This window comes from Oenanthe melanoleuca, unplaced genomic scaffold (assembly GCF_029582105.1).
Source record: "Oenanthe melanoleuca isolate GR-GAL-2019-014 unplaced genomic scaffold, OMel1.0 S001, whole genome shotgun sequence".
NCBI lineage: Eukaryota > Metazoa > Chordata > Aves > Passeriformes > Muscicapidae > Oenanthe > Oenanthe melanoleuca.
Window position 1 is genome coordinate 8381963 of NW_026612650.1, and position 23835 is coordinate 8405797.

A 23835-nucleotide genomic window follows, 5' to 3' on the forward strand; every position below is an offset into this window, starting at 1 on the left:
GGAGAGACGGCTTGTTGGGCCGGACTACAACTCCCAGCAGCCTTTGCTGCGCCGGCTTTGCGGCCGCTGATTGGCGGTGCTCTTGCCTATCGGCGCTGCCGCCGCGCTTTGTCCCGCCCACTCCGCGGCCGCTGATTGACCGATCCACCTGTCACTCAGCCCGTCCCGCCGCCGCTCGCGCCCGCCGGCCTCGCGCGCGTTGCCGTGGCGACCCCGCGGCGGTACCGAGGGGAGGGGGCGGGGCTGGGGGCACTGGGAGCACTGGGGGAGGAACCGGGCGGTACTGGGAGGGCTCTGGGGGCACTGGGGCCATACTGGGAGCATCAGGAGGATGCTGGGAGCTCAGGGGAGATACTGGGAGGATGCTGGGACTGGTGGGGGGATACTGGGAACATACTGGGAGCACTGGAGGTGATACTGGGAGCACTGGGGAGAAACTGGAAGAATACCTGCATTATTGGGGGGAATACTGGGAGTACTGGGAGTGACTAGAAGGGTACTGGGAGCATTGTGGGGATACTGGGAGTACTGGGAGTCACTGGGAGGGTCCTGGGAGCATTGGGGGGCATACTAGGAGTAACTGGGAGGGTCCTGGGAGCACTGGGGGGCATACTGGGAGTACTGGGGGAGACTAGATAGATACTGGGGCACTGAGAGGGGCACTGGGAGCTCTGGGGGGGACCTGGGATGGTGTGGGCTGGACTGGGAGGGGGCTGGAGGATACTGGGGGGGCTTGGGGGGGCACTGGGAGAGGATATGGTGAGCCCGGAGGGGTTACTGGGAGCACTGGGAGGTTACTGGGAGCACTGGGATGGTGGGGGCAAACTGGGAGTGGGCTGGAGAAGCTGAGAGGGGGCAATAGGAGGGAACTGGGTGAGATAAAAACAGCACTGGAAGGTTACTGGGAGAACTGGGAAGTTACTGGTTGGTCCCTGGTTGTTCACTGGTTGGTTACTGGGAGCACTGGTTTGTTCCTGGTTTGTCACTGATTTGTTACTGGTTTGTCACTCATCTGTTACTGGTTTGTTACTGGTGTCTCTGGTGTCTCTGGTCTGTCCCTGGTGTCTCTGCTCTGTCCCTGGTGTCCCTGGTGTCACTAGTTGGTTACAGGTTTGTTACGGGTCTGTTACTGGTTTATTACTAGTCTGTTACCAGTATCACTGGTCTGTCACTGGTGTCCCTGGTGTCCCTGGTGTCCCTGGTGTCACTGCTCTGTTCCTGGTGTCACTGGTGTCCCTGGTGTCACTAGTTGGTTACAGGTTTGTTACGGGTCGGTTACTGGTTTGTTACTGGTCTGTTACCAGTATCACTGGTCTGTCCCTGGTGTCACTGGTCTGTCCCTGGTGTCCCTGCTCTGTGCCTGGTGTCACCGCTCTGTCCCTGGTGTCCCTGGTGTCACTGGTGTCACCGCTCTGTCCCTGGTGTCCCTGGTGTCACCACTCTGTCCCTGGTGTCCCTGGGGTCACCACTCTGTCCCTGGTGTCACTGGTGTCTCTGGTGTCCCTGGTGTCACCGCTCTGTCCCTGGTGTCCCTGGTGTCCCTAGTGTCACCGCTCTGTCCCTGGTGTCACTGCTCTGTCCCTGGTGTCCCTGGTGTCCCTGGTGTCTCTGGTGTCCCTGGTGTCACTGCTCTGTCCCTGGTGTCCCTGGGGTCACCACTCTGTCCCTGGTGTCCCTGGTGTCACTAGTTGGTTACCGGTTTGTTACGGGTCTGTTACTGGTTTGTTACTGGTCTGTTACCGGTATCACTGGTCTGTCCCTGGTGTCACTGGTTTATCCCTGCTCTGTCCCCGTGTCCGCAGGCGCTGTCCCCTCCCCCGGGGGGGGCCCTGCCCCGATGCCGCCCCCGGAGGCGCCGCCTGGGCCCAGCGGTGAGCGGAGGAGGGGCGGGATGTTGGGGGTGGGACAGAAACATTTGGGGGGACATTTTGGGGGGGTCAGACGCTTTTAGGGGTCTCTGCCTGGGGTGTTCCCCCTCCCCTGGGGGGGTCCCCGAATTCTGGGGAGTTCCTGACCGTTGTGGGGGTGTCATGTCTTTAGGGGAGTCCCCGTGTCCCCTTGGGGGCTCCCCAAGTTTTGGTGTCTTGCCCAGTTTGGGGTGTCCCTAACCCCTGTCCCCCCAGTGAGTGTGGTGGTGGTTTTTGGGGTGTCCCTAATTTGGGGTGTCGTTCCCCCCCTCCCCCCTCCCCTGCCCCCAGTGAGTATGGTGGTGGTCGTGGGGGTCTCCCCCAGTTTTGGGGTGTCCCCCCCAGTTCGGGGTGTCCCTAACCCGTGCCCCCCCCGCAGTCAGTGTGGTGGTGGTGGGGGGTTCCCCAGTTTTTGGGGTGTCCCTAATTTGGGGTGCCCTCCCCTATGAATGTGGTGGTGGTGGGCGGCTCACCCAGTTTTGGGGATCCCTAACCCGTGTTCCCACCCTGCAGCCAGCCTGGTTGTGGTTTTTGGGGTATCCTCCCCAGTTTTGGGGGGCTCCCCAGTAACCCCAGTGATCCCCGTAGTCAGTGTGGTGGTGGTGGTGGTGGGGGGTTCCCCAGTTTTGGGGGGCTCCCCAGTAACCCCAGTGATCCCCGCAGTCAGAGTGGTGGTGGGGGGGGGGTTTCCCCAGTTTTGGGGGGCTCCCCAGTAACCCCAGTGATCCCCGCAGTCAGAGTGGTGGTGGGGGGGGGGGTTCCCCAGTTTTGGGGGGCTCCCCAGTAACCCCAGTGATCCTCGCAGTCAGTGTGGTGGTGGTGGTGGGGGGCTCCTGCGTGCTCCGCTACAGCCGCCTCCCGGCCCCGCCCCCCACCCCGCGGCCCCCCCGCATCCCAACCCGCGATGGAGACCTGCTGCTGCTGCTGCGGAGCCTCGGTGGGCAAACTGGGAGCCCTGGGGGGGACTGGGGGACCCTGAGAAAGGGGCTGGGAGGGACTGGGGGGACTGGGGGAGAGGCTGGGGGGGACTGGGAGAGGGGCTGGAAGGGACTAGGAGGGACTGGGTGGGAGAGGGAATGGAAGAGTACTGGGGGCACCGGGGGAAAGACTGGGGGCACTGAGAGAGGGACTGGGAGAGGGACTGGGGCCACTGGGAGGGACTGGAACGGGGATTCCGGGCACTGTGAGGGCGATTTAAGGGACTGGGAGAGACTGGGGCATACTGGGAAGGACTGGGAGGTAGAGTGGGAACACTGGGATGCACTGGGAAGGGAACTGGGATGGGAATTGTGAGCACTGGGAGGGCACTGGGAGCATTGTGAGGGACTGGGAGAAGGACTGGGGGCACTGGGAGGGACTGGGAGGGCACTGGGAGAGCACTGGGATGTTACTGGGAGCACTGAGAGGGCACTGGGAACGCTGGGAGGTTACTGGGAGCACTGGTGCAGTGTCCCCCCCTGTCCCCACCCCGCAGGCCCCGGGGCCCCCCCTGAGCCCCTGGCCGCGACCAGCTTCGTGGGGCCGGAACCGCGGGACCTTCTGCCCACCGGTACTGGGGGCACTGGGAGGGTACTGGGGGCACTGGGAGCACCGGGAGGGCACTGAGGGGCACTGGGCGGCCCCTCGGTGGTACTGGGTGTTACTGGGAGTACTGGGTGTTACTGGTTTTTACTGGGTGTTACTGGGAGCAGATTTTTACTGAGAGCACTCTGTGTTACCGGTTGTTACTGGTTGTTACGGTAGCACTGAGCCCCCTCTCTCTCTCCCAGGTGAGGAGCTGGGCAGCCCCAGCAGCGCCGGGACCGGGCAGGGCTACGGACTGGGCTGGCCACAGGTACGGACTGGGAGAACTGGGATGGAACTGGGAGGGACTGGGAGCACTGGCAGGGAATGGGGAGGGCTGGGATGCAGCTGCCTTGTGGCCCTGGGGGATTTACTGGTGTGGTATTGGTGTATAGTGGTGTGTAACTGGTGTACACTGGTGTATACGAGGATATACTGGTGTGTGTAACTGGTTTACACTGGTCTATACTGGTTTGTAACTGGTTTGCACTGGTCTATACTGGCTTGTAACTGGTTTACACTGGTTTATACTGGTGCATAATGGTTAGTAACTGGTATATACTGGTCTATACTGGTGCGTAACTACTCTATACTGGTTTGCACAGTCCCAGGAGCCAGCCCCGTTTGCCGTAGAGCTGCTGATGGGCCAGGGGGTGACTGGTGATACTGGTGTGTAACTGGTCCATACTGGTATATACTGGTTTACATTGGTATCTATTAGTATATACTGGTTTACATTGGTATATATTGGTTTGTAATTGGTTTTTGCTGGTATATACTAGTAAATTTGTTCACCCTGGTATATTCTGGCTTGCACTGGTATATACTAATGTATACTGGTTTGTAACTGGTTTGCACTGGCCAGGAGCCAGCCTTGTTCACCGTAGAACTGCCGTGGGGCCCTGGGGGTGACTGGTGGTACTGGTGTGTAACTGGTCTATACTGGTTTACACTGGTCTATACTGGGCAGGAGCCGGCGCTGTTCGCCATGGAGCTGCTGCGGGGCCCGGGCAGGTTACTGGTGACAGTGGTGTGTGACTGGTGTGTATATGGTTTATACTGGTTTGTACTGGTTTACACTGGTTTATACTGGGCAGAAGCTGGCACCGTTTGCCGTGGAGCTGCCGTGGGGCCCCGGCAGGTTACTGGTGGTACTGGTGCGTGACTGGTGTGTAACTGGTTTACACTGGTTTGTACTGGTCTATACTGGGCAGGAGCCGGCGCTGTTCGCTGTGGAGCTGCCGCGGGGCCTGGTCGGGTTACTGGTGATACTGGTGTGTAACTGGTCTATACTGGGCAGGAGCCGGCGCTGTTCGCCATGGAGCTGCTGCGGGGCCTGGGCAGGTTACTGGTGGTACTGGTTTACACTGGTTTGTACTGGTCTATACTGGTTTGTACTGGTCTATACTGGGCAGGAGCCAGCGCCGTTTGCCATGGAGCTGCCGTGGGGCCCCAGCGGTTTACTGGTGGTACGGGTGTGTGACTGGTGTGTGTAACTGGTTTACACTGGTTTGTACTGGTCTATACTGGGCAGGAGCCGGCACCGTTCGCCATGGAGCTGCTGTGGGACCCCGGTGGTTTACTGGTGGTATGGGTGTGTGACTGGTGTGTGTAACTGGCTTACACTGGTTTATACTGGTCTATACTGGGCAGGAGCCGGCACCGTTCGCCATGGAGCTGCTGTGGGACCCCGGTGGTTCCCTGGTGGTACGGGTGTGTGACTGGTGTGTGTAACTGGCTTACACTGGTTTATACTGGTCTATACTGGGCAGGAGCCGGCACCGTTCGCCGTGGAGCTGCCGCGGGGCCCGGGCGGGTTCGGGTTCAGCCTGCGGGGGGGCCCCGCTGGGGTTTTCGTGCGGGGGCTGCGCGAGGGGGGCCCCGCCCAGCGCTGCGGCTGCATCCAGGTACGGGGGGGGGGGGCGCTCTGGGGGGGGCTCTATGGGGCCAGGGGTTGGTGGGGTCTTGGGGGGATTCTGTCAGGAACTGGTGGAACTGGGGGGTGCTGGCTGTAGCTGGAGTAGTTTTGGGGGGTCTCTGGGTGTGACCGGAGTGCTTTTGGGGGGTCTCTGGGTGTGACTGGGGTGGTTTTGGGGGGTCTCTGGGAGATGATGGGTGTGGCTGGGGTGGTTGTGGGGGGGGTCTCTGGGGGATGCTGGGTGTGGCTGGGGTGGTTTTCGGGGGTCTCTGGGGGGGTCAGTAATTTTGGGATCCCCCCCGTGGGGATCAGGTCAGTGACGAGCTGCTGGCCATCAACGGCGCCCCCACGGCCGGCATGAGCCACGCGCAGGCACTGGCCCGGATCCGGGGGGGGGGGGGCAGCCGCCTGCGCCTGCTGCTGCGCCGCCCCCACGGTGAGACCCCCCCCTGCACCCCCAAACACCGTGGGACAACCCCCGCACCCCCAAACCCCGCGGGACACCGCCCTGCACCCCCAAACCCCGCGGGACCCCCCCTCACACTCCCAATCCCCGCGGGACCCCCTCCCTGCACCCCCAAACCCGCGGGACCTCCCTACCAGGGAGGGCAGGGTGGGAATGGCCCCAAGGGACACCCCCAAACCCCCCGAGTCATCGCGGCATTCAGGGATCCCCAAAAACACAGCTGTGCAAATCACTCCCCTGGCAGCGCCATGGTACAGCCCAGGGCCCCCCCAAAACACACCGGTATAACACAGCGCCCCCCCCCCCCCCCCCGCCCTCAAATCAAGTGGTGGAGTCCAGGGTCCCCCGAAAACACACCGGTATAGCACAGTGCCCCCCCAAGTCAGGCGGTATGACCCATTACCCCCCCAAATTGAATAAGACACCCCAGGGGCCCCCCAAAACACACCGGTATAGCTCAGTGCCCCTCCCAAATCAAATGGTACAGCCCACTGCCCCCCAGTTCAGTAAGACAACCCAGTCCCCCCCCCAAATCAGGTGGTACAGCCCAAGACTCCCCCCAGAACACAACGATATATCCCAGTGCTTCCCCACAAAGACACTGGTGTAGTCCATTAGCCCCCAAAAGACAGTGGTATATCCCAGTGCCCCCCTCAAATCAAGTGGTACAGCCCATTGCCCCCCCAAATTCAGTAAGACATGTCAGTGTCCCCGAATCAGGTGGCACAGTCCATTACACCCCAAATTAAGTGTCCCCCCGCACCAGAAGAGTGGTACAGCCCAGAGTCCCCCCAAAACACACCAGTATATCCTAGTGCCCCCTCAAGTCAGGCGGTACAACCCATTACTCCCCCAAATCGAGTAAGACACCCCAGTGTCCTCCCAGATCACGTGGTACAGCCCAGGGCACCTCCAAATTCAGCAGGACACCCCAGTGCCCCCCCACCAGAAGAGTGGTACAGCCCAGGACGCCCCAAGCCCCCTCCCTACCTGGCTGTGGGGAGGGGGGGGTGTGTCCCCATCCCCGTTCCCCAGTGACCCCCCCCGTTCTGTTCCCGCAGGGTCCCCCCCGAGCCCGCTGGCGCGGGGGGTTCTACGGCTGTGCGTAGGCAGCTCCCCGCGGGGGGAGCCCTGCTTCTGCCTGGTGGGGGGGCTGCACCCCTGAGCCCCCCCGAATCCCCCGAGCCCTGCCGACGGACGGTGACGTCACAGCGAGGCGCCCCCCCCCAGCACCCGAAGTTCTGATGCTCTGGGGGAACCCCACCCCGGTTTGGTGCCCCCCGTTTTGGCGGGGGTGCCCTTCGAGCTATGCAATGCCCACCCCCCCATTCCCCGCGTTCTGGGGGTCGCACGGAGGTGCTGTCCCCCTCCCCATTTTTGGGGTGTTCAATAAAGGCGGAGACCCCCCCCGGCGCCTCCCTGAGTCATTTCCAGCGCGGGTTCTGCCCCGTTCCTGCCGTTCCCAGCAGCGGCGGGCAGGGCGCTGCCGCATCCGGCTGAGTCACCCCAAAACCGAGAGAGGCTCCGGGGAAAGAACCGCCTCGGGGACCCCAAAACCGCACTGGGTCCCCAAACCATCCTGGGGACCCCAAAACCGTCCTGGGGACCCCAAAACCGTCCTGGGACCCCCAAAACGTCCTGGGGCCCCCCAACACCCACAACCTAGGAGCCCCAGGCTCTCTCCACATCCTCTCAACCGCCTAGGGACACCCAGAGGCTCTTCCAGGGCTCCCCAAAACCCCTTAGGGACCCCCAGTGTTCCCCTCAATTCCAGGACCCCCCCCAGCCCTGCCCCCTCTAAGCCCCGCCCCTCGGGGTTGCCCCTCCCGCCACCTCCAGGGGATCCCCCCGCGCCAAGCCCCGCCCTCCTTTAGCTCCTCCTCCCGAGACCCCCGACCCAATCATCACAGGGGATTCCCCTCACCAAGCCCCGCCCACTCTCAGCTCCTCCCCCAGGACCCCGACCCAATCAGCACAGGGGGTTCCCCTCTCCAAGCCCCGCCACCCCGGGACCCCAGGCCGGAGTTTCCCCCCGCCCGGTCACGTGACGGCGCGCCGGCCGAGGCCGCGCCCCCGGGTCTCCCTCCGTGCCCATCCCTAATAGGGGTTTCCCCCGCCGCCACACCCCGTCCCCAGCGGCCCCCAGCCAATGGCGCTCCGGCGCGCGCTGCCAGGCCCCGCCCCGCGCCGTGCCAGCTCCCCGCGCCCCCCCCACCACCCCCGCTGCCCGTCCCGCCGCCACCGCCCGCTCGGTGCCGCCCGGTGCCGCCATGGAGTCCGGCGGGGCCCAGAACTGCCCCGGCACCTGCCTGGCCTTCAGCCGCACCCGCAAGGGGCTGGTGCTCATCGGCGAGATCGTGAGACACGAGGGCACCGCGGGGGGGGGCTGGGGGACCCCCGGGTGGGGGCAGCGGGGCATGCCTGGGTCCGGCTTGGGGCGGGGGAGGGGTGGGATGTCCCGGTCCGTGCTCGGAGGGGCAGGATGATCCATGCCCGGTTTTTGGGGGGTAGGGTGGAGCACGCCGGGGTGCTCATTCCGGGGGCAGGAGGATGCCTGAGTGCCTGGGCTGAATGTCTACAATCACCAATTTGGGGAGAGGGCAGCAGGATACCTGGATCCCCATTTTGGGAGGGGGGGTCTGCGCGGGCACCTGGACACGTAGGTCCCCTATTTTGTGGAGGGGAGGAGTAGCGGGATGCTGGGATCCCAATTTTGGGCGTTAGTAAAATTCTCTACTTTGAAAGGCATCGGGGCTACCGCGACACCTGGGTCTCCATTTTGGGGGGCAGCGGGCGGGGAGATGCCCGCCTTTCGGGGTGCTCGGGCTGCCCGGTGACACGTGGCGGGACCCAGGTGTGCGGGGTGTCCCCCTGCCCCGGGACACCGCACACACCCGCGCCCCCGGTCCCGCGGGCCTGTGGAGGGGCAACGCCCTTGTACACGGGGGGTGGGGCGGGGCAGGGAAGGTGACAAAGGCGGGGCCGGGGGCCCCGGTGCAGAGGGGGAAGGGAGCCCGGATGTCTGGGTCCTTTCCCGGGAGAGAGGGGGAGGTTTGGGCGGTGCCTGGGCCGCCGTGCCAGCCGTTATTGCGCCAGCCGGGCGGCGCTGGCCGCGACTCGGCGGGAGCGGTCCCTTTAAGGCGCTGCCCTTGCAAACTCCGCAGCGCCGTTGCCCCTTTAAGAGCCCCCGGCCCGCGGGCCCCACCCACGCCATCGCCCCTGGTAAGCCGGAGGGGGGGGGGGGCGCTGTTGTGCCGTTGCCATGGCGACCGTTGCCGGGAGACGGCCCCGCCCCGGCGCTCCCACAGCGGCGCCTTGTCCCACTGCCCATGCGGGGAGGGGCCGGGGCCAGCGCTCTGTGCGAGCCCACAGGGGGCGCTCTTAGTCTCTATATGGGGTCCTATGGCCTATAGGGGGTGCTATGGGGGTCTATAGGTGATCCCACAGGGGGCGCTATGAGACATCTATAGGTAACCCCACACTGCCCTACAGGGAGCGCTACAGGAGAGTCTGTAGGTGACCCACAGTGGCCTATAGGAGGCACTACGGGACACCTATAGGCAACCCTGACCCAACCTATTGGGAGGCACTATAGGACACATATAGGTGACTCCACAGTAACCTATCGGGGGCACTAGGGGGGTTTACACATGACCCACAATGGCCTATTGGGGCGCTATGGGGCACCTAGAGATTACCCAATGGCCCATAAGGGACACTACGGGGGTGGAATTCTATAGGTGACCCCATAATGGTCTTCAGGGTGCGCTATGGGGAGGACGGGTCTATAGGTGACTCCACAGTGACCTATTGGGGGCGCAATGGAACATCTAGAGATGACTCCAGAGGTGCACTGTAGGACATCTATAGGTGCCCCATAGTGCCTCTGTGGGCCACTTTGGAGTCACCTATAGATGTCCCAGTGGCCTGTAGGGGACACTGTGCGGGGTGGGGGGGAGGGTCCATAGGTGACCCACAGTGGCACTATGGGACATCTATAGGTGACTCCACAGTGACCCACAAGAGGTGCTATGAGTCATCTATGGGTGACCCCCCGCCCTGATCTATTGGACACCATAGGACACCTATAGACAATTAGACAACCCCCAGTGGAATAAATGAGCTGCTCTAGAAGTGTTTAGGTGACAGCCCAGAATCTGCAGGGCCCTATAGGATAGCACTCAGCATCTCTATAAGGATTGCTATAGGCATTCCCCTGTATAGTCACACAGACCCTACACTGTCTATAAGCAGCGCCATAGGGGTCTCTGAGTGGCCAGCTGTCCCTTACACTCCCTTAGGGGTCTCAGGTGGCACAGTCCGGGTCCATAGGGCACACTGTGGTCCCTATAGGGGTGCCCCAGCCCCTAAGGAACCCCCTACATCCCGCAGGTGCTGTGCCTGCTGACCCTGATCTGCTTCGGGGCATCGCGCTCAGGCTACGCGGGGTTGGCAGCGGTGGAGCTGGTGTTCGCCGCGCTGGTGCTGCTGGCCTGGAGCTGCCGCCTGCCGCCCCGCCTGCCGCTGCTGCACTGGGGCTGGACCGTGAGCTCCGGGGGGCTCAGGGGCATTTGGGGGGCTGCAAGGGGATTTGGGTGTTCCCTAATTACACTTGGAGCTCACTGCGGGTGACTTCAGATGAGGTCAGAGGTTCAGAGGTTTGAGAAAGCTGAGAGGGGTTTTTAAGGCAGGGGGGTGTTTGAGGGGGCTTTGGGGGGCTGGGAGGGGATCTGGGGGGGCCCTGGCAGGGTTTGGGGGACATTGGGGATGGATTAGAGGGGCTTTGAGGAGCATTGGGGGGGCTGGGAAGTCCTGCAGAGGCTGAGTGGGGGAGTGTCCCTGGGGGTTTGGGGGTCCCTGGGGGGAATCCCTGGGAGTTGGGGGTCCCCAGAGAGTTGGGGTCCCTGGGGGCAATCCCTGGGGGTTTGGGGGTCTCTGAGGGGTCCTAACTGTGCCCCCCAGGATTTCATGCGCTGCCTCATCGGGGCTTTGCTCTTCCTCATCACCTCCCTCATCGTCATCGTCGGCCATCGGGACGGCGCTGGCATCGCAGGAGGGGTGAGGGGTAATTGGGGGTCCAGAGGGAGTTTGGGGGTCTCTGACCCCCTCAGGTGTTTGGGTTCCTGGATGGGGTGCAGGGGGAATTGGGGGTCCAGGGGGACTTTGGGGGTCTCTGACCCCCTCCACCCCCAGGTGTTCGGGATCCTGGCTGGGGTCCTCCTGGGATACGATGCCTTCATCACCCTCCCCACACGGCAGGGCCACACCGCCGCCCCCACTGGTGTGTACCGGGAGCACTGGGAAGGGGTGGCTGCGCTGTGGGAGGGTACTGGGAGCACTGGGAAGGGGTGGCTGTGCTGTGGGAGGGTACTGGGAGCACTGGGAGTGGGGGGAGATGACCCAGGGGAATAACTGGGAGTGGGGGAGATGACCCATGGGAGTAACTGGGAGAACTGGGGAAGGGAGGGTGGCCCTACTGGTGGAACTGGGAGCACTGGGAGTGGGGGGAGATGACCCGTGGGAGTAACTGGGAGAACTGGGGAAGGGAGGGTGGCCCTACTGGTGGAACTGGGAGCACTGGGAGGAGGTTGCTGCCATGCGGAGGGTACTGGGGGAAACCCGTGGATTTGGGGATCCCCAGAGGGTTTGGGATGTAACTAATCCTCCACTTTGTCCCCCTGCAGAGTCCCCAGACGGTGCCTGAACAGCCCCACAACCCAGCAGAGACCTCCCCAAACCTCCCCCGCAGGGCGACCCCCAGCCTTAAATTATTGAGGGGTCCTGACGCTGGGTCCCCCGGGGGGGACAGGGGGAGATCTGGGGGTCCCTCAGAGGTTCCCCTTCCCCAAACGCCTTCGCAAGTGCCTTGACCTGCCCGTGTCTCAGTTTCCCCCAGGGGAGACCCTCCCCCCCCCCCCAGGGTTAAAGGTGCCCTGGCCCCTCACGGGGTTTGGGGTGCCCGCCTCAGTTTCTGGGGTGTCTCCGTTAATTTTTGGGGTGTTCCCCATCCTTTCCCCCAGCCCGCGGGAGGCTTTGGGGGCAATACATTGGGGAATAAAGAGTTTTTATTACTGCATTAGCGTTTCTGGTGGATCTGTCGGGGGATGTCTGTAGATCCTGAGAGCCATAAGGGACCCCAAACCCCGCAGGTTACAGCGTGCCCCAAACCCGCCCCTCACGGCTCCCGCCTGTGGAATAGGTGGGAAATCCTCTCCCCTTGCGGAAAACGGGAGGAAACTCCTCATGCCCTCATGGAAAAAGGCAGGAAATCCTTCCACCCCTCAGGGAAAAAGGGCAGGACATTCCCCATCTCCTCACGGAAAAGGGGAGGAAACCCCTTCACTCCTCACGGAAAAAGGACGGGACATTCCCCGTCTCCTCATGGAAAAAAAGGAGGAAACCCCTCCGCTCCTCACGGGAAAAGGGGCAGAAATCTCACCGTTCCCCTCACGGAAAAGGGAAGAAATCCCACCACTCCTCACGGAAAAGGAGGCAGGAAAATCCCCGCTCCCCTCACGAAAAAAGGCGGGAAACCCCCCAAAAATCCGCGCTCCGCCCCGCGCATGCGCAGTGCCAAATGGAGGACAACCCCCCCCCCATCCCCACCCCGCGCGCCCTCCCCTCACGCTTCCCGCTTCGCGCACGCGCGCTGCGCCCGCCTCAGCTGCCGCCTCAGCCGCCGCCGCCGCTCCGCCCTCACCACTGCCGCCGCGCCCGTTCCTTTGTCCTTCCTTCGGTTCCTCTCCGGTGCTTCTCGCCGTGTCCCGGTACTGCGGCGGCGGGAGGGGCCGGGGAGGGGTTGGGGAAGGTGGGGGGGGTGAGGCTGTGAGGGGGCTGGGGGAGCGCGCACGCCGCGGTGGGCGGGGCTGCGCGTGCGTGGGAATGGCGGGGGCGGCGCATGCGCGGTGGCTCAGCGGGGGTTTGATATCAAAACAGCGGTTGCTAAATTAATTAATTAACTTAATTAATGGGATTTTAGGGGTTTGTAGGGGTCGTGCGGGGTCGCCATGGGCCGCTCGTCCAAGGACAAGCGCGACATTTACTACAGGCTGGCCAAGGAGGGCGGCTGGAGAGCGCGCAGCGCCTTCAAACTGCTGCAGCTGGAGGAGCGCTTCCAGCTGTTCGAGGGTACTGGGGAAACTGGGGGGAACTGGGGGCAAAGCCAGCAGTGCCTTCAAACTGCTGCAGCTGGAGGAGCGCTTCCAGCTGTTCGAGGGTACTGGGGAAACTGGAGGAACTGGGGAATGGGGGGAATGGGGGAACTGGGGAATGGGGAGAATAGGAACACTGAGGGGAATGGGGGGCAATGGGGGAACTGGGGCATACTGGGGGAACTGGGGTAACCGAGGGGGAATGGGAGTACTGGGGTGACTGGGGTCCCAGGAGTCTGGGAGCACTGGTGTAACTGGGATGACTGGGATCAGCAGTGTAACTGATGCAACTGGGCTGCCAGGGTCACTGGAATCGCTGATGTGACTGGTGTAACTGGTGCCAGGGGTCTGCCGTCACTGGTGTAACTGGGAGCACTGGTGTAACTGTGGTGCCAGGGCTCTGGGTCACTGGGATCACTGGTGTAACTGGTGCCAGGGGTCTGCTGTCAATGGTGTAACTAGGAGCACTGGTGTAGCTGGGGTGTCTGATTGGTATAAGTGGTGTAAATGGGATCCCAGGGGTCTGGGTCACTGGTATAACTGGTGTAACTGAGGCCCCAGAAGTCTGAGGTTATTGGTGTAACTGGAATGATGTAACTGCTGTAACTGGTATGGTTTAACTGATAACTGGTGTAACTGGGGTGGTGTAACTGGTGGTATTGGTGGAACTGGGATGGTGTAATCAGTGTAATTGGGATGGTGGAACTGGTGATGCCAGTGTAACTGGGATCCCCGGGGTCTGGGGTCACTGGTGATACTGGTTTAACTGGTGATACTGGGACCCCAGGGGTCACCCGGGCCGTGGATCTCTGTGCTGCCCCCGGGAGCTGGAGCCAAGTGCTGAGTCGGCACCTCAGGTGGGACTGGGAGCACTGGGAGCCAGACTGGGCGGGCTGGGGGTGCTGCTCCGGGGACTGGGAATCCAAACTGGGAGCACTGGGAATCCCAGCTGGGAGTGGTGGGGCACTCAGGGAGGGTCAGGGGGCCACTGGGGGTTTGTGGGGACATTGGAGGGACCTGGGGTGAACTGGGGGATACTGGGAGGACGCTGGGTGGATCTGGGAGGCACTGGGTGGAACTGGGAGATACTGAAGAGCGCTGAGGGGGTACTGGGAGGGCACAGGGAGGCACTGGGGGGCACGGGGAGGCATTGGGGGGGGTCACTGGGAATTTGGGGGGGTCACTGGGGGGGTCCCTGTGTATTTTGGGGTCCCTGGTTAATTTGGGGTCCATCTTCCCTAAATCCCCTCAGGGGGTCCGAGGGCTCCCCGCCCCGGGTGGTGGCCGTGGATCTGCAGGCGATGGCGCCGCTGCCGGGGGTGCTGCAGATCCAGGGGGACATCACCAAGGTGGGACCCCAAATCCGACCTGAGCCCCCCAAAACTGCCCTGGGGACCCCAAAAAACTGCCCTCCCAAAAACTGCCCTGGGACCCCAAAACTGCTCCACAAACCTGCCCCCCAAAAAAACCCCCTGGGACCCCAAAACTGTCCCCCAAAACCCCCCCAGAGCCCCCAAAAACTGCCCTGAGCGCTGCAGATGCAGGGGGACATCACCAAGGTGGGACCCCAAAAACTGCCCTGAGCCCCCAAAAACTGCTCTGAGCCCCCAAGACCAAATTTCCATTTCCCCCAGACCCATTTCCAGCCACCCGACCCATTTCCTTTCCACATTTCCAGCCCCCAGCCCCATTTCCCTCTCCATTCCCCCCAGGCCTCCACAGTGCAGCAGATCCAGCACCTGTTGGAGGGGCACCCCGCTGACCTGGTGGTGTGTGATGGGGCCCCCGACGGTGAGTCTGGGGGGAGCTACACCCCCAAACCCCCCACAACCCCCCAAAACCCCCCTGACCCCCCAAATTCCCCCCACAGTAACGGGGCTGCACGACCTGGACGAGTACATCCAGGCCCAACTGCTGCTGGCTGTAAGTGTGGGGCTGAAACCCCCAAAACCTCCTGGAGACCCCCCAAATTCCCCCCAAAACCACGTAGGGACCCCCCAAATCCCCCAAAACCTCCTGGAGACCCCCCAAAATCCCTGAGCCCCCCCAGAGTCCACCAGCTTCCCCATTTTTTGGAGTCTCTGCCCCTTTTTTTGGGGTCTCTCAATTTTTTGGGGTCTGTCCCCATTTTTGGGGTCTCTCCCCCTCAGGCTCTGAACATCACCACTCACGTCCTGAAGAAAGGCGGCACCTTTGTGGCCAAGGTGAGACTCCCCCAAACTCAGGGGATCCCCCCACCCCAGTACAGCCCACTGCCCCCCAGTCCACTCCCAATCCCCCTCCAGTCCCCCCCCAGTCCCCCACACTCCATTCCCAGCCCATTCCCAATCCCTTCCCTATCCTTCTCAGTCCATTCCCAGTCCCCCCAGTCCGCCCCAGTCCCTCTCAATGACCCCCGAGTCCTCTCCACTCCATTCCCAGTTCCTCCTAATACTTCCCAGTCCATTCCAGTCCCTCCCCAATCCCCTCCCAGTCACCCCCAATCCCCTCCCAGTCCCCCCAGTACCCCCCAGTTTCCCCAATACCTGCAGCAGGCAGGTGCGGTTGGGGTGGCCCCCCAGATTTTGCCCCTCCCCCACCCCAAACGGGGGGCTCTGACCCCCCTGTGCCCCCCCAGATTTTCCGGGCCAAGGACGTGTCCCTGCTCTACTCGCAGCTGCGCCTCTTCTTCCCCGAGGTGAGCTGCGCCAAACCGCGCAGCAGCCGCACCTCCAGCATCGGTGAGACCCCTCCCCAATATCCTGGGGGCTCTGGGGGACCCCTCCCCAAAACGGGAATCTCTCCCCAAACCAGGACCCTCCGCAAAACGGGACCCCTCCCCAAACTGGGACCCCTCCCCAAAGCAGGGACCCCTCCCCAAATCGGGACCCCTCCCCAAATCGGGACCCCTCCCCAAACTGGGACCTCTTCCCAAATCGGTACCCCTCCCCAAAACGGGACCCAAACCGGGACCCCTAGGGGCTTTGGGGGACCCCCTGAGTTTGGGGGATTCTGGGCATTCCAGGGATGTTTTGAGGGGTTCCTGGGGAGATTTTGGGTTGTCTAGGGAATCATTGTGATGTCTTTTGGGGTGTTTCATGCCCCCTGATTTTGGGGGACCCCCCATTTTGGCAGAGGCGTTCGTGGTGTGCCGTGGGTTCAGCCCCCCCGAGGGATTCGTGCCCTCCATGGACAATGCGCTGCTGGAGCCTGGCGCAGGTGAGGGATTTGGGGGATCTGGCGGGATTTGGGGGAATTATGGGGGTCCCTGACGGATTTTGGGGTCCCAGTTTGGATTTTGGGGTCCTTGATGGATTTTGGGGTCCCAGTTTGGATTTTGGGGTCCCCAGGCCTGGCCCTGGCCCAGCTCTCGGGCCCCTCCCGTATCATCGTTCCGTTCGTGGCCTGTGGCGACCTGAGTGCCTTCGACCCCGACCGCACCTACCCACTGCAGGTACTGGGGAAACTGGGCAAAATGGGGGGGCTGGTGCCACTGGGAATGGTGGGAGGGACTGGGAATGGAGTGGGAGGGACTGGGAACAGACTGGGAGGAACTGGGAGGGAATTGGGACAGACTGGGAGGGGATTGTGGGAGACTGGGAGGGAGTGGGGGAGACTGGGAATGGACTAGGAGGGGATTGGGAATGGACTGGGGGGGACTGGGGGAGCCCCTGGAACCCAGCTGGGAGGGAGTGGGAGGACTGGGATTAACTGAGGGGGACTGGGAGGGACTGGGGAGTTCTTGCCTGGTGCTTGTGGCTGTGGGACAGCACTGGGATATACTGGGGGGCGCTGGGATAGACTGGGCTGTACTGGGGGGCACTAGGCTGTACTGGGGGGCACTAGGCTGTACTGGGAGGGCACTGGGCTGTACTGGGGGGGCACTGGACCATACTGGGGGCCACTGGGCTGTAGTGTAGTCCATGCTGGAATGCATTGGTCCATACTGGAACGCACTGGTCCATACTTGGCTGCACTGTTCCATGCTGTTCTCTCTCTCCCCACAGCTGGACCCCGCCCAGCCCTACTCATACACACCCCCCCCAGCCCCCCCCATCGCCCCCCCGTACGCACAGGCCTGCCGCCTGCGAAGGAGGGGGGAGGGGGTTGAGGGGGAGCCCGAAACGGGGACTGGGGAGCCTGAAACTGGGACTGGGACCTGGACTGGGACCTGGACTGGGACCTGGACTGGGACTGGGATTGAGACTGGGACTGGGACCTGGACTGGGACTGGGACCTCTGTGAAGGTGAGAGGGAGCAGAGAGCGAGGAGCCCCGTGTGAGGAATGGGAAGGAGCCGCGTGCGGGGACACGAGTGAGCCAGGACCCACTTGGGACATGAGCGTGCGAGGAGCTGCACAGACGAGTGTGCAGGGATCTGAGCCGGAGGGGACGAGTGTGCAAGAACCCCTGAGCGAGGGGGAAGGAGCCATGTGTGAGGAGCTGCAACATCTCCGTCTGCTGGACTGAAATTTGGGGGTGTGAGAGAACCCTGTGGGTGTGCAAGAATCTCTGTGGGTGTGTAATGATCCTCATGGATGTGTAAGGACTCCTGTGGGTGTGCAAGAACCTCCATGGGTATGCAAAAACCCCTCATGGGTTTCCAAAAATCCTCATAGGTGTGCAAGGATCTCTGTGGCTGTGCAAAAATCCCCATTGGTGTGCAGGATCCCTCATGGGTGTACAAAGCCGCCCTGCAGGTGTGCAAGAACCTCCATAGGTATTCAAAAACCATCATGGGTGTGCAAAACCATCTGTGGGTGTGCAAAGACCTTCAAGGGTGTCCAAAAACCCTCGTGGGTGTGCAAGATCTCTATGGGTGTTCAAAAACTCTCATTGGGGTGCAAGAACCTCCATGGTTGTGCAAGAACTCTCTAGATTTCCTAAAACCCCTATAGGTGTGCAAGATCCTTCATGGGTGTGCAGGAACAAGGATCTCAACGGGTATCCAGAAATCTCCATGAGTGTGCAAGATCCCTCATAGATGTGCTACAACTTCTGGGGTGTGCAATAACCATCATGGGTATCCGAAAACGCCATGGGTGTGCAAGAATGTTTATGGGTGTCCACAAACCCCCGTGGTGTGCAAGAACCCCCATGGCTGTGCAAGAACTGTGATGGGTGTGCAAGGACCTCCATGGGTATCCAAAAACTCCATGGGTGTGCGAGAACCCTGTGAGTGTGCAAAGACCTTCAAGGGTGTGCAAGGACCCTCATGGATGTCCAAAAACCCCTGTGGGTGTGCAAGAACCATGATGGGTCTGCAACAAATTTCATAGCTATCCAAAAACTCCATGGGTGTCTAAAAACCCTTGTGTATGTTCAGGACCCCCCTGGGTGTGCAACCCATGGCCCCCCAGTGCTGCAGCCCCTCCCCAGGACCACCCCCCCATACACACCCCTGTGCCCCCCAATAAACCCCCTCATTCTCACACTGCCCAGGGGCTGTGCTCCCTTTATTGCAACAAAAGGTGGGGGGAGGCGAAGTTTCGGGTGAGGTTTGGGGGGATCCCTGGGGTATGAGGGGTCCTGGAGGCAGTTTGGGGGTGTCTGTCCTGTTTTTGGGGGTATCTGTCCTGTTTTGGGGCTGTCCCATTTTTGGGGTGTCTGTCCCGTTTTTGGGGGTGTCTGTTCCATTTTTGGGGATTCCTGGAGGCCATTTGGGGGTGTCCCGTTTTTGGGGGTGTTTGTCCCATTTTTGGAGGTGTCCCATTTTGGGAGTGTCTCGTTTTTGGGGGTGTCTGTCGCATGTTGGGGGTTCCCATCTCCGGGGTTCCTGTTTGGGGTGTCAGCGCCGCCGCGCTCAGTCCTTGCCGCGCGAGGCCTCGGCGTTGGCGCGCAGCACGGCCCCGGGGCTGGGGTACGGCCGCTGCTGGAACAGAGGCCCAGCCGCCGTCGTGTCCGCGCCCGTCTTGGCCTCGTTGCGCTTCGGGAGCCCCGTGGACCAGGTGCCGCTGCGAGGACAGCCGGGGTCACCCCAAAACAGGGGGCACCCCAAAACCGGGGGGATCCCAAAACCACCACAGAACTCGAGGCATCACCCCAAAACCACCCCAGAACCGGGGGGCACCCCAAAACCACCCGAAACCCAGGAGGGCACCCCAAACCTCGGGGGGAAACACCAGAACCACCCCAAACCGGGGGTCACTCCAGAACTCAGGGATCACCCCAAAGCTCAGAGGATCACCCCAAACCCAGGGTCACCCCAAAACCCGGGGAGGGCACCCCAAAACCCAGGGGTCACCCTTCTTCCCCCGCCGTACCGGGGCGCATCCGAGTAGGCGCTGGGGTCCATGGGGTCCAGCTCCTCGTCCTTGCGGCTGCCTAGGGGGACACGGGGGGGGTCACAGCAGCTCAGGGTTCAGGCTGTGGCACCCCAAAAATCTGGGGAACCCCCCCAAAATCGGGGGGACCCCTCCCCATGCACCTTTCTTGCCCTTGGGGTACGGCGCCAGCTCCTCGCGCCGGTGGCTGCGGCGCTCACGCGGCTCCTCCTTCTCGTGGCTCCTCTCCGGGGGCTCCTCGGGCTCTGGGGGGACAAGAAGGGGTTCAGGTGGGCAGGGGGACCCCAAAATCACCTCTCAGGGTTTTGGGGACCACCCCCTCACAGCCTCACCTGGGTTCCCCTTGACTCTCTTGGCGGGTTTGGTGATGACGGAGTTGGGGTCGTTCGGCGACAGCCACGACACCAGGTCGGTCTCCACGTTCCAGTAGTAGGGCAAGCCACTGGGGGGGGTGGGGAGGGGGGATCCTACAGATCCTATACACCCTACAGGGGGGCCTAGGGACCCCATAGACCCAAGATACCACCCTAAAGAGACACCCTAAAAACTCTACAAACTCCATAGAGGAGCTCAGGGACCCCACAGACTCTACAGAGGGATCCTACAGATCCTACAGACCCCTTAGAGGAGTCTAGGGACCCTATGGACCCTATAGAGCTTACAGAGAGACCCTATAGACCCCATAGAGGAGCCTAGAGACCCCACAGACTCCAGAGACCCTATAGAGAGACCCTAAAAACCCTACAGACCTCATAGAGGGGCCTATAGACCCCACAGATCCCATAGAGTGGCCTATGGCTCCTACAGACCCCATAGAGCCTACAGATGGGCCAGGGACCCCACAGACCCAAGAGAGGGGCCAGTGGACCCTAGAGATCCCACAGACCCTACAGAGAGACCCTAAAAACTCTAGACCCCATAGAGGGGCTTATGGACCCTACAGAGGGGCCAAGGGACCCAACAGCCCCTATAGCACTGATGGGTTCCCACAGCTGGTGGGGCGGGTCTCACGAGGTGGGGGAGGGGTCTCAGTGAAGGGGAGGGGTCTCGGGGGGGGCTCTTGGCGGGGAGGGATCTCACCAGGTGGGGTCGATCACTTTGTACCAGGGCGGCATAAGCCCCTCGAGCCGCGAGGCCTCATAATCCACATGGGCATCGTCGTAATCCTCAGCAATGATCTCCTCCTCGGGCTCTGGGGGCGGAGCGTCAGAGCCACACCCACTGACAGCCACACCCACTGACACACCACTGCCCCATCCTCAGCAATGATCTCCTCAGGCTCTAGGGGCGATGCGTCAGCCTGACCCCGCCCACTGACACACCCACTGACATACTGACACAGCAACTGACCTGAGCCACACCCACCGACACACCCACTGCCCAGAGCCACACCCACTGACAGCCACATCCACTGATACACCCACTGCCCAGAGCCACACTCACTGACACACCCACTGCCCAATAACACACACACTGACCCATCTTCTGCAATGATTTCCTCCTCGGGCTCTGGGGACGAGGCATCAGCCTGACACAGCCCACTGACACACCCACTGCCCAGAGCCACACCCAGTGACACATCCAATGTCACAGCCACTGACACACCTAGAGCCATGCCCGGAGCCACACCCACTGCCCTGAGCCACACCTACTATCCGACACTGAAAGCCCCACTCACCAGCCACACCAAAAAAACACCCCCAAGCCCCGCCCCAAATTCTCACCGGGTTCCACGTGCTTGAGCAGCCCCCGCTTGGCCAGACGGGACTGGAGAGCGACAGGCAGTGGCATGGCCGGGCTGGGGAGGGGACAGAGCCGGGGTCACACTGTGATCACACTGGGATCACAACGGGAACACACCGGGATCACACTGGGAACAGACCGGGACCACACCAGGATAACACCGAGAACAGACCAAGATCACACTGGGAACAGACCGGGATCACACCAGGATAACACCGAGAACAGACCAAGATCACACCAGGAAAACACCGAGATCACACTGGGAACAGACTGGGATCACAATGGAAACACACTGGGAACAGACCGGGATCACACCAGGATAACACCGGGATCACAGCAGGAACAGACCAGTAACACACTGGGATCACATCGGGAACAGACCAAGATCACACCGGGAACAGACCAAGATCACACTGGGAACAGACCGGGATCACACTGGGATCACACGGGGAACAGACAAAGATCACACCGGGAACACACCAAGATCACATTGGGAACAGACAGGGATCACAACAGAAACACACTGGGAACACACCGGGAACAGACCGGGAACACACCAGGAATAGACCAGGATCACACCGGGATAACACCAGGAACAGACCGGGATCACACTGGGATCACACCGGGAACAGACCAAGATCACACCGGGAACACAACGGAAACACACTGGGAACAGACCAGGATCACACTGGGAACAGACCGGGAACAGGCCAGGAACAAACCGGGATCACACCAGGATAACACCGGAAACACACCGGGAACAGACCAGGATCACACCGGGATCACACTGGGAACAGACCGGGAACAGACCAAGATCACACCGGGAACACACCGAGATCACACTGGGAATAGACCAGGAACACACCAGAAACAGACCAGGATCACATCAGGATAACACCGGAAACACACCTGGAACAGACCAGCACCACACCGGGAACAGACCAGGATCATACCGGGAACAGACCATGAACAGACTGGAAACATTCCGGGAACACACCGGGATCACACTGGGAACAGACCGGGAACACACCGGGAACAGACCGGAATCACACTGGGAACAGACCGGGATCACACTGGGAACAGACCGGGAACAGACCGGGATCACACTGGGAACAGACCGGGAACACACTGGGAACACACCGGGATCACACTGGGAACACACCGGGAACAGACCGGGATCACACCGGGAACACACCGGGAACACACCGGGATCACACTGGGAACAGACCAGGAACACACCGGGAACAGACCGGGAACACACCGGGAACAGACCGGGAACAGACCGGGATCACACTGGGAACAGACCAGGATCATACCAGGAACAGACCATTAACAGACTGGAAACATTCCGGGAACACACCGGGATCACACTGGGAACAGACCGGGAACAGACCGGGAACAGACCGGGATCACACCGGGATCACACTGGGAACACACCGGGAACACACCGGGATCACACTGGGAACAGACCAGGAACACACTGGGAACACACCGGGATCACACTGGGAACACACCGGGAACAGACCAGGATCACACTGGGAACAGACCAGGAACACACCGGGAACACACCGGGATCACACTGGGAACAGACCAGGAACACACTGGGAACAGACCGGGATAACACCGGGAACAGACCGGGATCACACTGGGAACAGACCGGGATCACAGCGGTAACAGACCAAAATCACACCGGGAACAGACCGGGATCAGACCGGGACCACCCCCGCCCACTGCCCCCACCCCCTCCCGGTCCCCCCGCCCGCCCTAGGACCCCTCCCAGTCACCCCGAGCTCTCCCAGAGCCCCGGGACACCAGTAACCGCAGTACGGTTTAAGCTCCCCTGGTTCAGTCCTGATTACCCTGGGTTGGTCCCAGTAACCCCAGTACGATCCTGATTCGCTCCCAGTTACCCCGGTACAGTCCCAGTAACCCCAGTAAGGGCTCAGTTACCCCAGTAAACTCCCGCTTACTCCGATAAGTTCCCAGTAACCCCAGTAAAGTCCCCGTTGCCCCGGTTCGGTCCCAGTTAACCCAATAATCTCCCGGTTCGGTCCCAGTTAACACAATAACGTCCCAGTTGCCCCGGGTCGGTCCCGGTTAACCCAGTACAGCTCCAGTAACGCCAGTACAGTCCCAGTAACCCCACTAAGGTCCTAGGAAAACGCCACTAAGTTTCCAGTTACCCCAGTACAGTCCCTGTTCACCCGGGTCGGTCCCAGTTCAGTCCCAGTTACCCCAATACAGTCCCAGTAACCCCGGCCTGGTCCCGGTTACTCCAACTTCCCAGTTACCCCAGTAGGTCCCAGTAAGGTCCCTGTTCGGTCCTGGTTCCCCCAGTACAGTCCCAGTTACCCCAGAAAGTTCCCACTTACCCCATTAAGGTCCCTGTTCAGTCCCAGTTACTCCGGGTCGGTCCCGGATCCCCTGGGCCGATCCAAGTTACCCCAGTAAGGTTCTGTTTAACCTGGGTCGGTCCCAGTTACCACAGCACAGTCCCAGTAACTCCAGTACAGTCCCGGTTACTCCAATAAGTTCCCAGTAACCCCAGTTCAGTCCCAGTAGCCCCAGTAAGTTCCCAGTTACCCCAGAACGGTCCCGGTTCAGTCCCGGTTCCCCGGAAGCCGCCGCCGGCCCCACGCCGCTCACGTGACCGCGCTGCCCATTGGGCCCGCCCCGTTGCCCCAGTAACCACGCGTCCCGCCAGCAGCCATCCCGATCACGTGATCTCGCACCGACCAATCAGCACACGTGAAGGAGCGGGGCTCAGCCAATCAGCGCGCGGGAACGCGGCCGGCGCGTGGCCCACATGGGCGCCGCCATGTTGG

At 61.7% G+C, this 23835-nt stretch overlaps 4 protein-coding genes across 12 annotated transcripts; 3 read left to right on the forward strand and 1 right to left on the reverse strand.

Annotated features, from left to right (window-relative positions):
• Positions 1-132: 132 nt before the first annotated feature.
• MAGIX (MAGI family member, X-linked) lies at positions 133-7261 on the forward strand. Of its 4 annotated transcripts, XM_056515535.1 has the most exons (9): positions 133-221; positions 1803-1871; positions 2713-2844; positions 3382-3456; positions 3677-3741; positions 4685-4744; positions 5243-5377; positions 5701-5824; positions 6916-7261. In XM_056515535.1, exons 2-9 carry the CDS (start codon positions 1838-1840, stop codon positions 7017-7019), a joined length of 729 nt encoding a protein of 242 aa, XP_056371510.1. In that variant the 5' UTR covers positions 133-221; positions 1803-1837; the 3' UTR covers positions 7020-7261. The 4 variants fall into 4 exon arrangements, with proteins under 4 accessions (XP_056371510.1, XP_056371511.1, XP_056371512.1 ...); XM_056515536.1 differs by lacking the exon at positions 4685-4744; XM_056515537.1 differs by lacking the exon at positions 3382-3456.
• Positions 7262-8058: 797 nt separating this feature from the next.
• PLP2 (proteolipid protein 2) lies at positions 8059-11930 on the forward strand. The gene is made up of 5 exons (XM_056515558.1): positions 8059-8211; positions 10247-10399; positions 10817-10912; positions 11048-11135; positions 11539-11930. The coding sequence occupies exons 1-5, from the start codon at positions 8125-8127 to the stop codon at positions 11556-11558; spliced, it is 444 nt and encodes a 147-aa protein (XP_056371533.1). The 5' UTR covers positions 8059-8124; the 3' UTR covers positions 11559-11930.
• Positions 11931-12532: 602 nt separating this feature from the next.
• On the forward strand, positions 12533-18417 carry FTSJ1 (FtsJ RNA 2'-O-methyltransferase 1). 5 transcript variants are annotated; one of them, XM_056515462.1, is made up of 11 exons: positions 12533-12621; positions 12834-12982; positions 13793-13862; positions 14258-14354; positions 14718-14796; positions 14876-14928; positions 15156-15209; positions 15623-15725; positions 16120-16203; positions 16335-16438; positions 16992-18417. In XM_056515462.1, exons 2-11 carry the CDS (start codon positions 12862-12864, stop codon positions 17451-17453), a joined length of 1227 nt encoding a protein of 408 aa, XP_056371437.1. In that variant the 5' UTR covers positions 12533-12621; positions 12834-12861; the 3' UTR covers positions 17454-18417. The 5 variants fall into 5 exon arrangements, with proteins under 5 accessions (XP_056371437.1, XP_056371440.1, XP_056371438.1 ...); XM_056515465.1 differs by having other exon boundaries at positions 17232-18417; XM_056515463.1 differs by lacking the exon at positions 14258-14354 and having other exon boundaries at positions 12834-13070.
• A 3-nt stretch (positions 18418-18420) lies between these two features.
• Positions 18421-23702, reverse strand: PQBP1 (polyglutamine binding protein 1). Of its 2 annotated transcripts, none has more exons than XM_056515552.1 (7): positions 23594-23702; positions 20992-21065; positions 20348-20459; positions 19600-19709; positions 19411-19512; positions 19247-19307; positions 18421-18937 (listed from the first exon to the last, which is right to left on the reverse strand). In XM_056515552.1, the coding sequence occupies exons 2-7, from the start codon at positions 21056-21058 to the stop codon at positions 18787-18789; spliced, it is 603 nt and encodes a 200-aa protein (XP_056371527.1). In that variant the 5' UTR covers positions 21059-21065; positions 23594-23702; the 3' UTR covers positions 18421-18786. The 2 variants fall into 2 exon arrangements, with proteins under 2 accessions (XP_056371527.1, XP_056371526.1); XM_056515551.1 differs by having other exon boundaries at positions 23383-23630.
• Positions 23703-23835: the final 133 nt, after the last annotated feature.

Excerpts from the sequence above, each read along its gene's own strand:
- PQBP1 (XM_056515551.1), bottom strand. Across the intron at positions 20,460-20,991 it reads GCTCAAGCACGTGGAACCCG|AGCCCGAGGAGGAGATCATT; the intron begins GTGAGAATTTGG and ends CTCCGCCCCCAG. Across the intron at positions 19,710-20,347 it reads AAAGTGATCGACCCCACCTG|TGGCTTGCCCTACTACTGGA; the intron begins GTGAGATCCCTC and ends CACCCCCCCCAG.
- MAGIX (XM_056515535.1), top strand. The coding sequence starts at position 1,838 with ATGCCGCCCCCGGAGGCGCCGCCTGGGCCCAGCG. Across the intron at positions 3,457-3,676 it reads GCGGGACCTTCTGCCCACCG|GTGAGGAGCTGGGCAGCCCC; the intron begins GTACTGGGGGCA and ends TCTCTCTCCCAG. Across the intron at positions 5,378-5,700 it reads AGCGCTGCGGCTGCATCCAG|GTCAGTGACGAGCTGCTGGC; the intron begins GTACGGGGGGGG and ends CGTGGGGATCAG.
- PLP2 (XM_056515558.1), top strand. The coding sequence starts at position 8,125 with ATGGAGTCCGGCGGGGCCCAGAACTGCCCCGGCACCTGCCTGGCCTTC. Across the intron at positions 10,913-11,047 it reads GCGCTGGCATCGCAGGAGGG|GTGTTCGGGATCCTGGCTGG; the intron begins GTGAGGGGTAAT and ends CTCCACCCCCAG. Across the intron at positions 11,136-11,538 it reads CCACACCGCCGCCCCCACTG|AGTCCCCAGACGGTGCCTGA; the intron begins GTGTGTACCGGG and ends GTCCCCCTGCAG.
- FTSJ1 (XM_056515462.1), top strand. The coding sequence starts at position 12,862 with ATGGGCCGCTCGTCCAAGGACAAGCGCGACATTTACTACAGGCTGGCC. Across the intron at positions 14,355-14,717 it reads TCCAGGGGGACATCACCAAG|GCCTCCACAGTGCAGCAGAT; the intron begins GTGGGACCCCAA and ends CATTCCCCCCAG. Across the intron at positions 16,204-16,334 it reads GCTGCTGGAGCCTGGCGCAG|GCCTGGCCCTGGCCCAGCTC; the intron begins GTGAGGGATTTG and ends TGGGGTCCCCAG.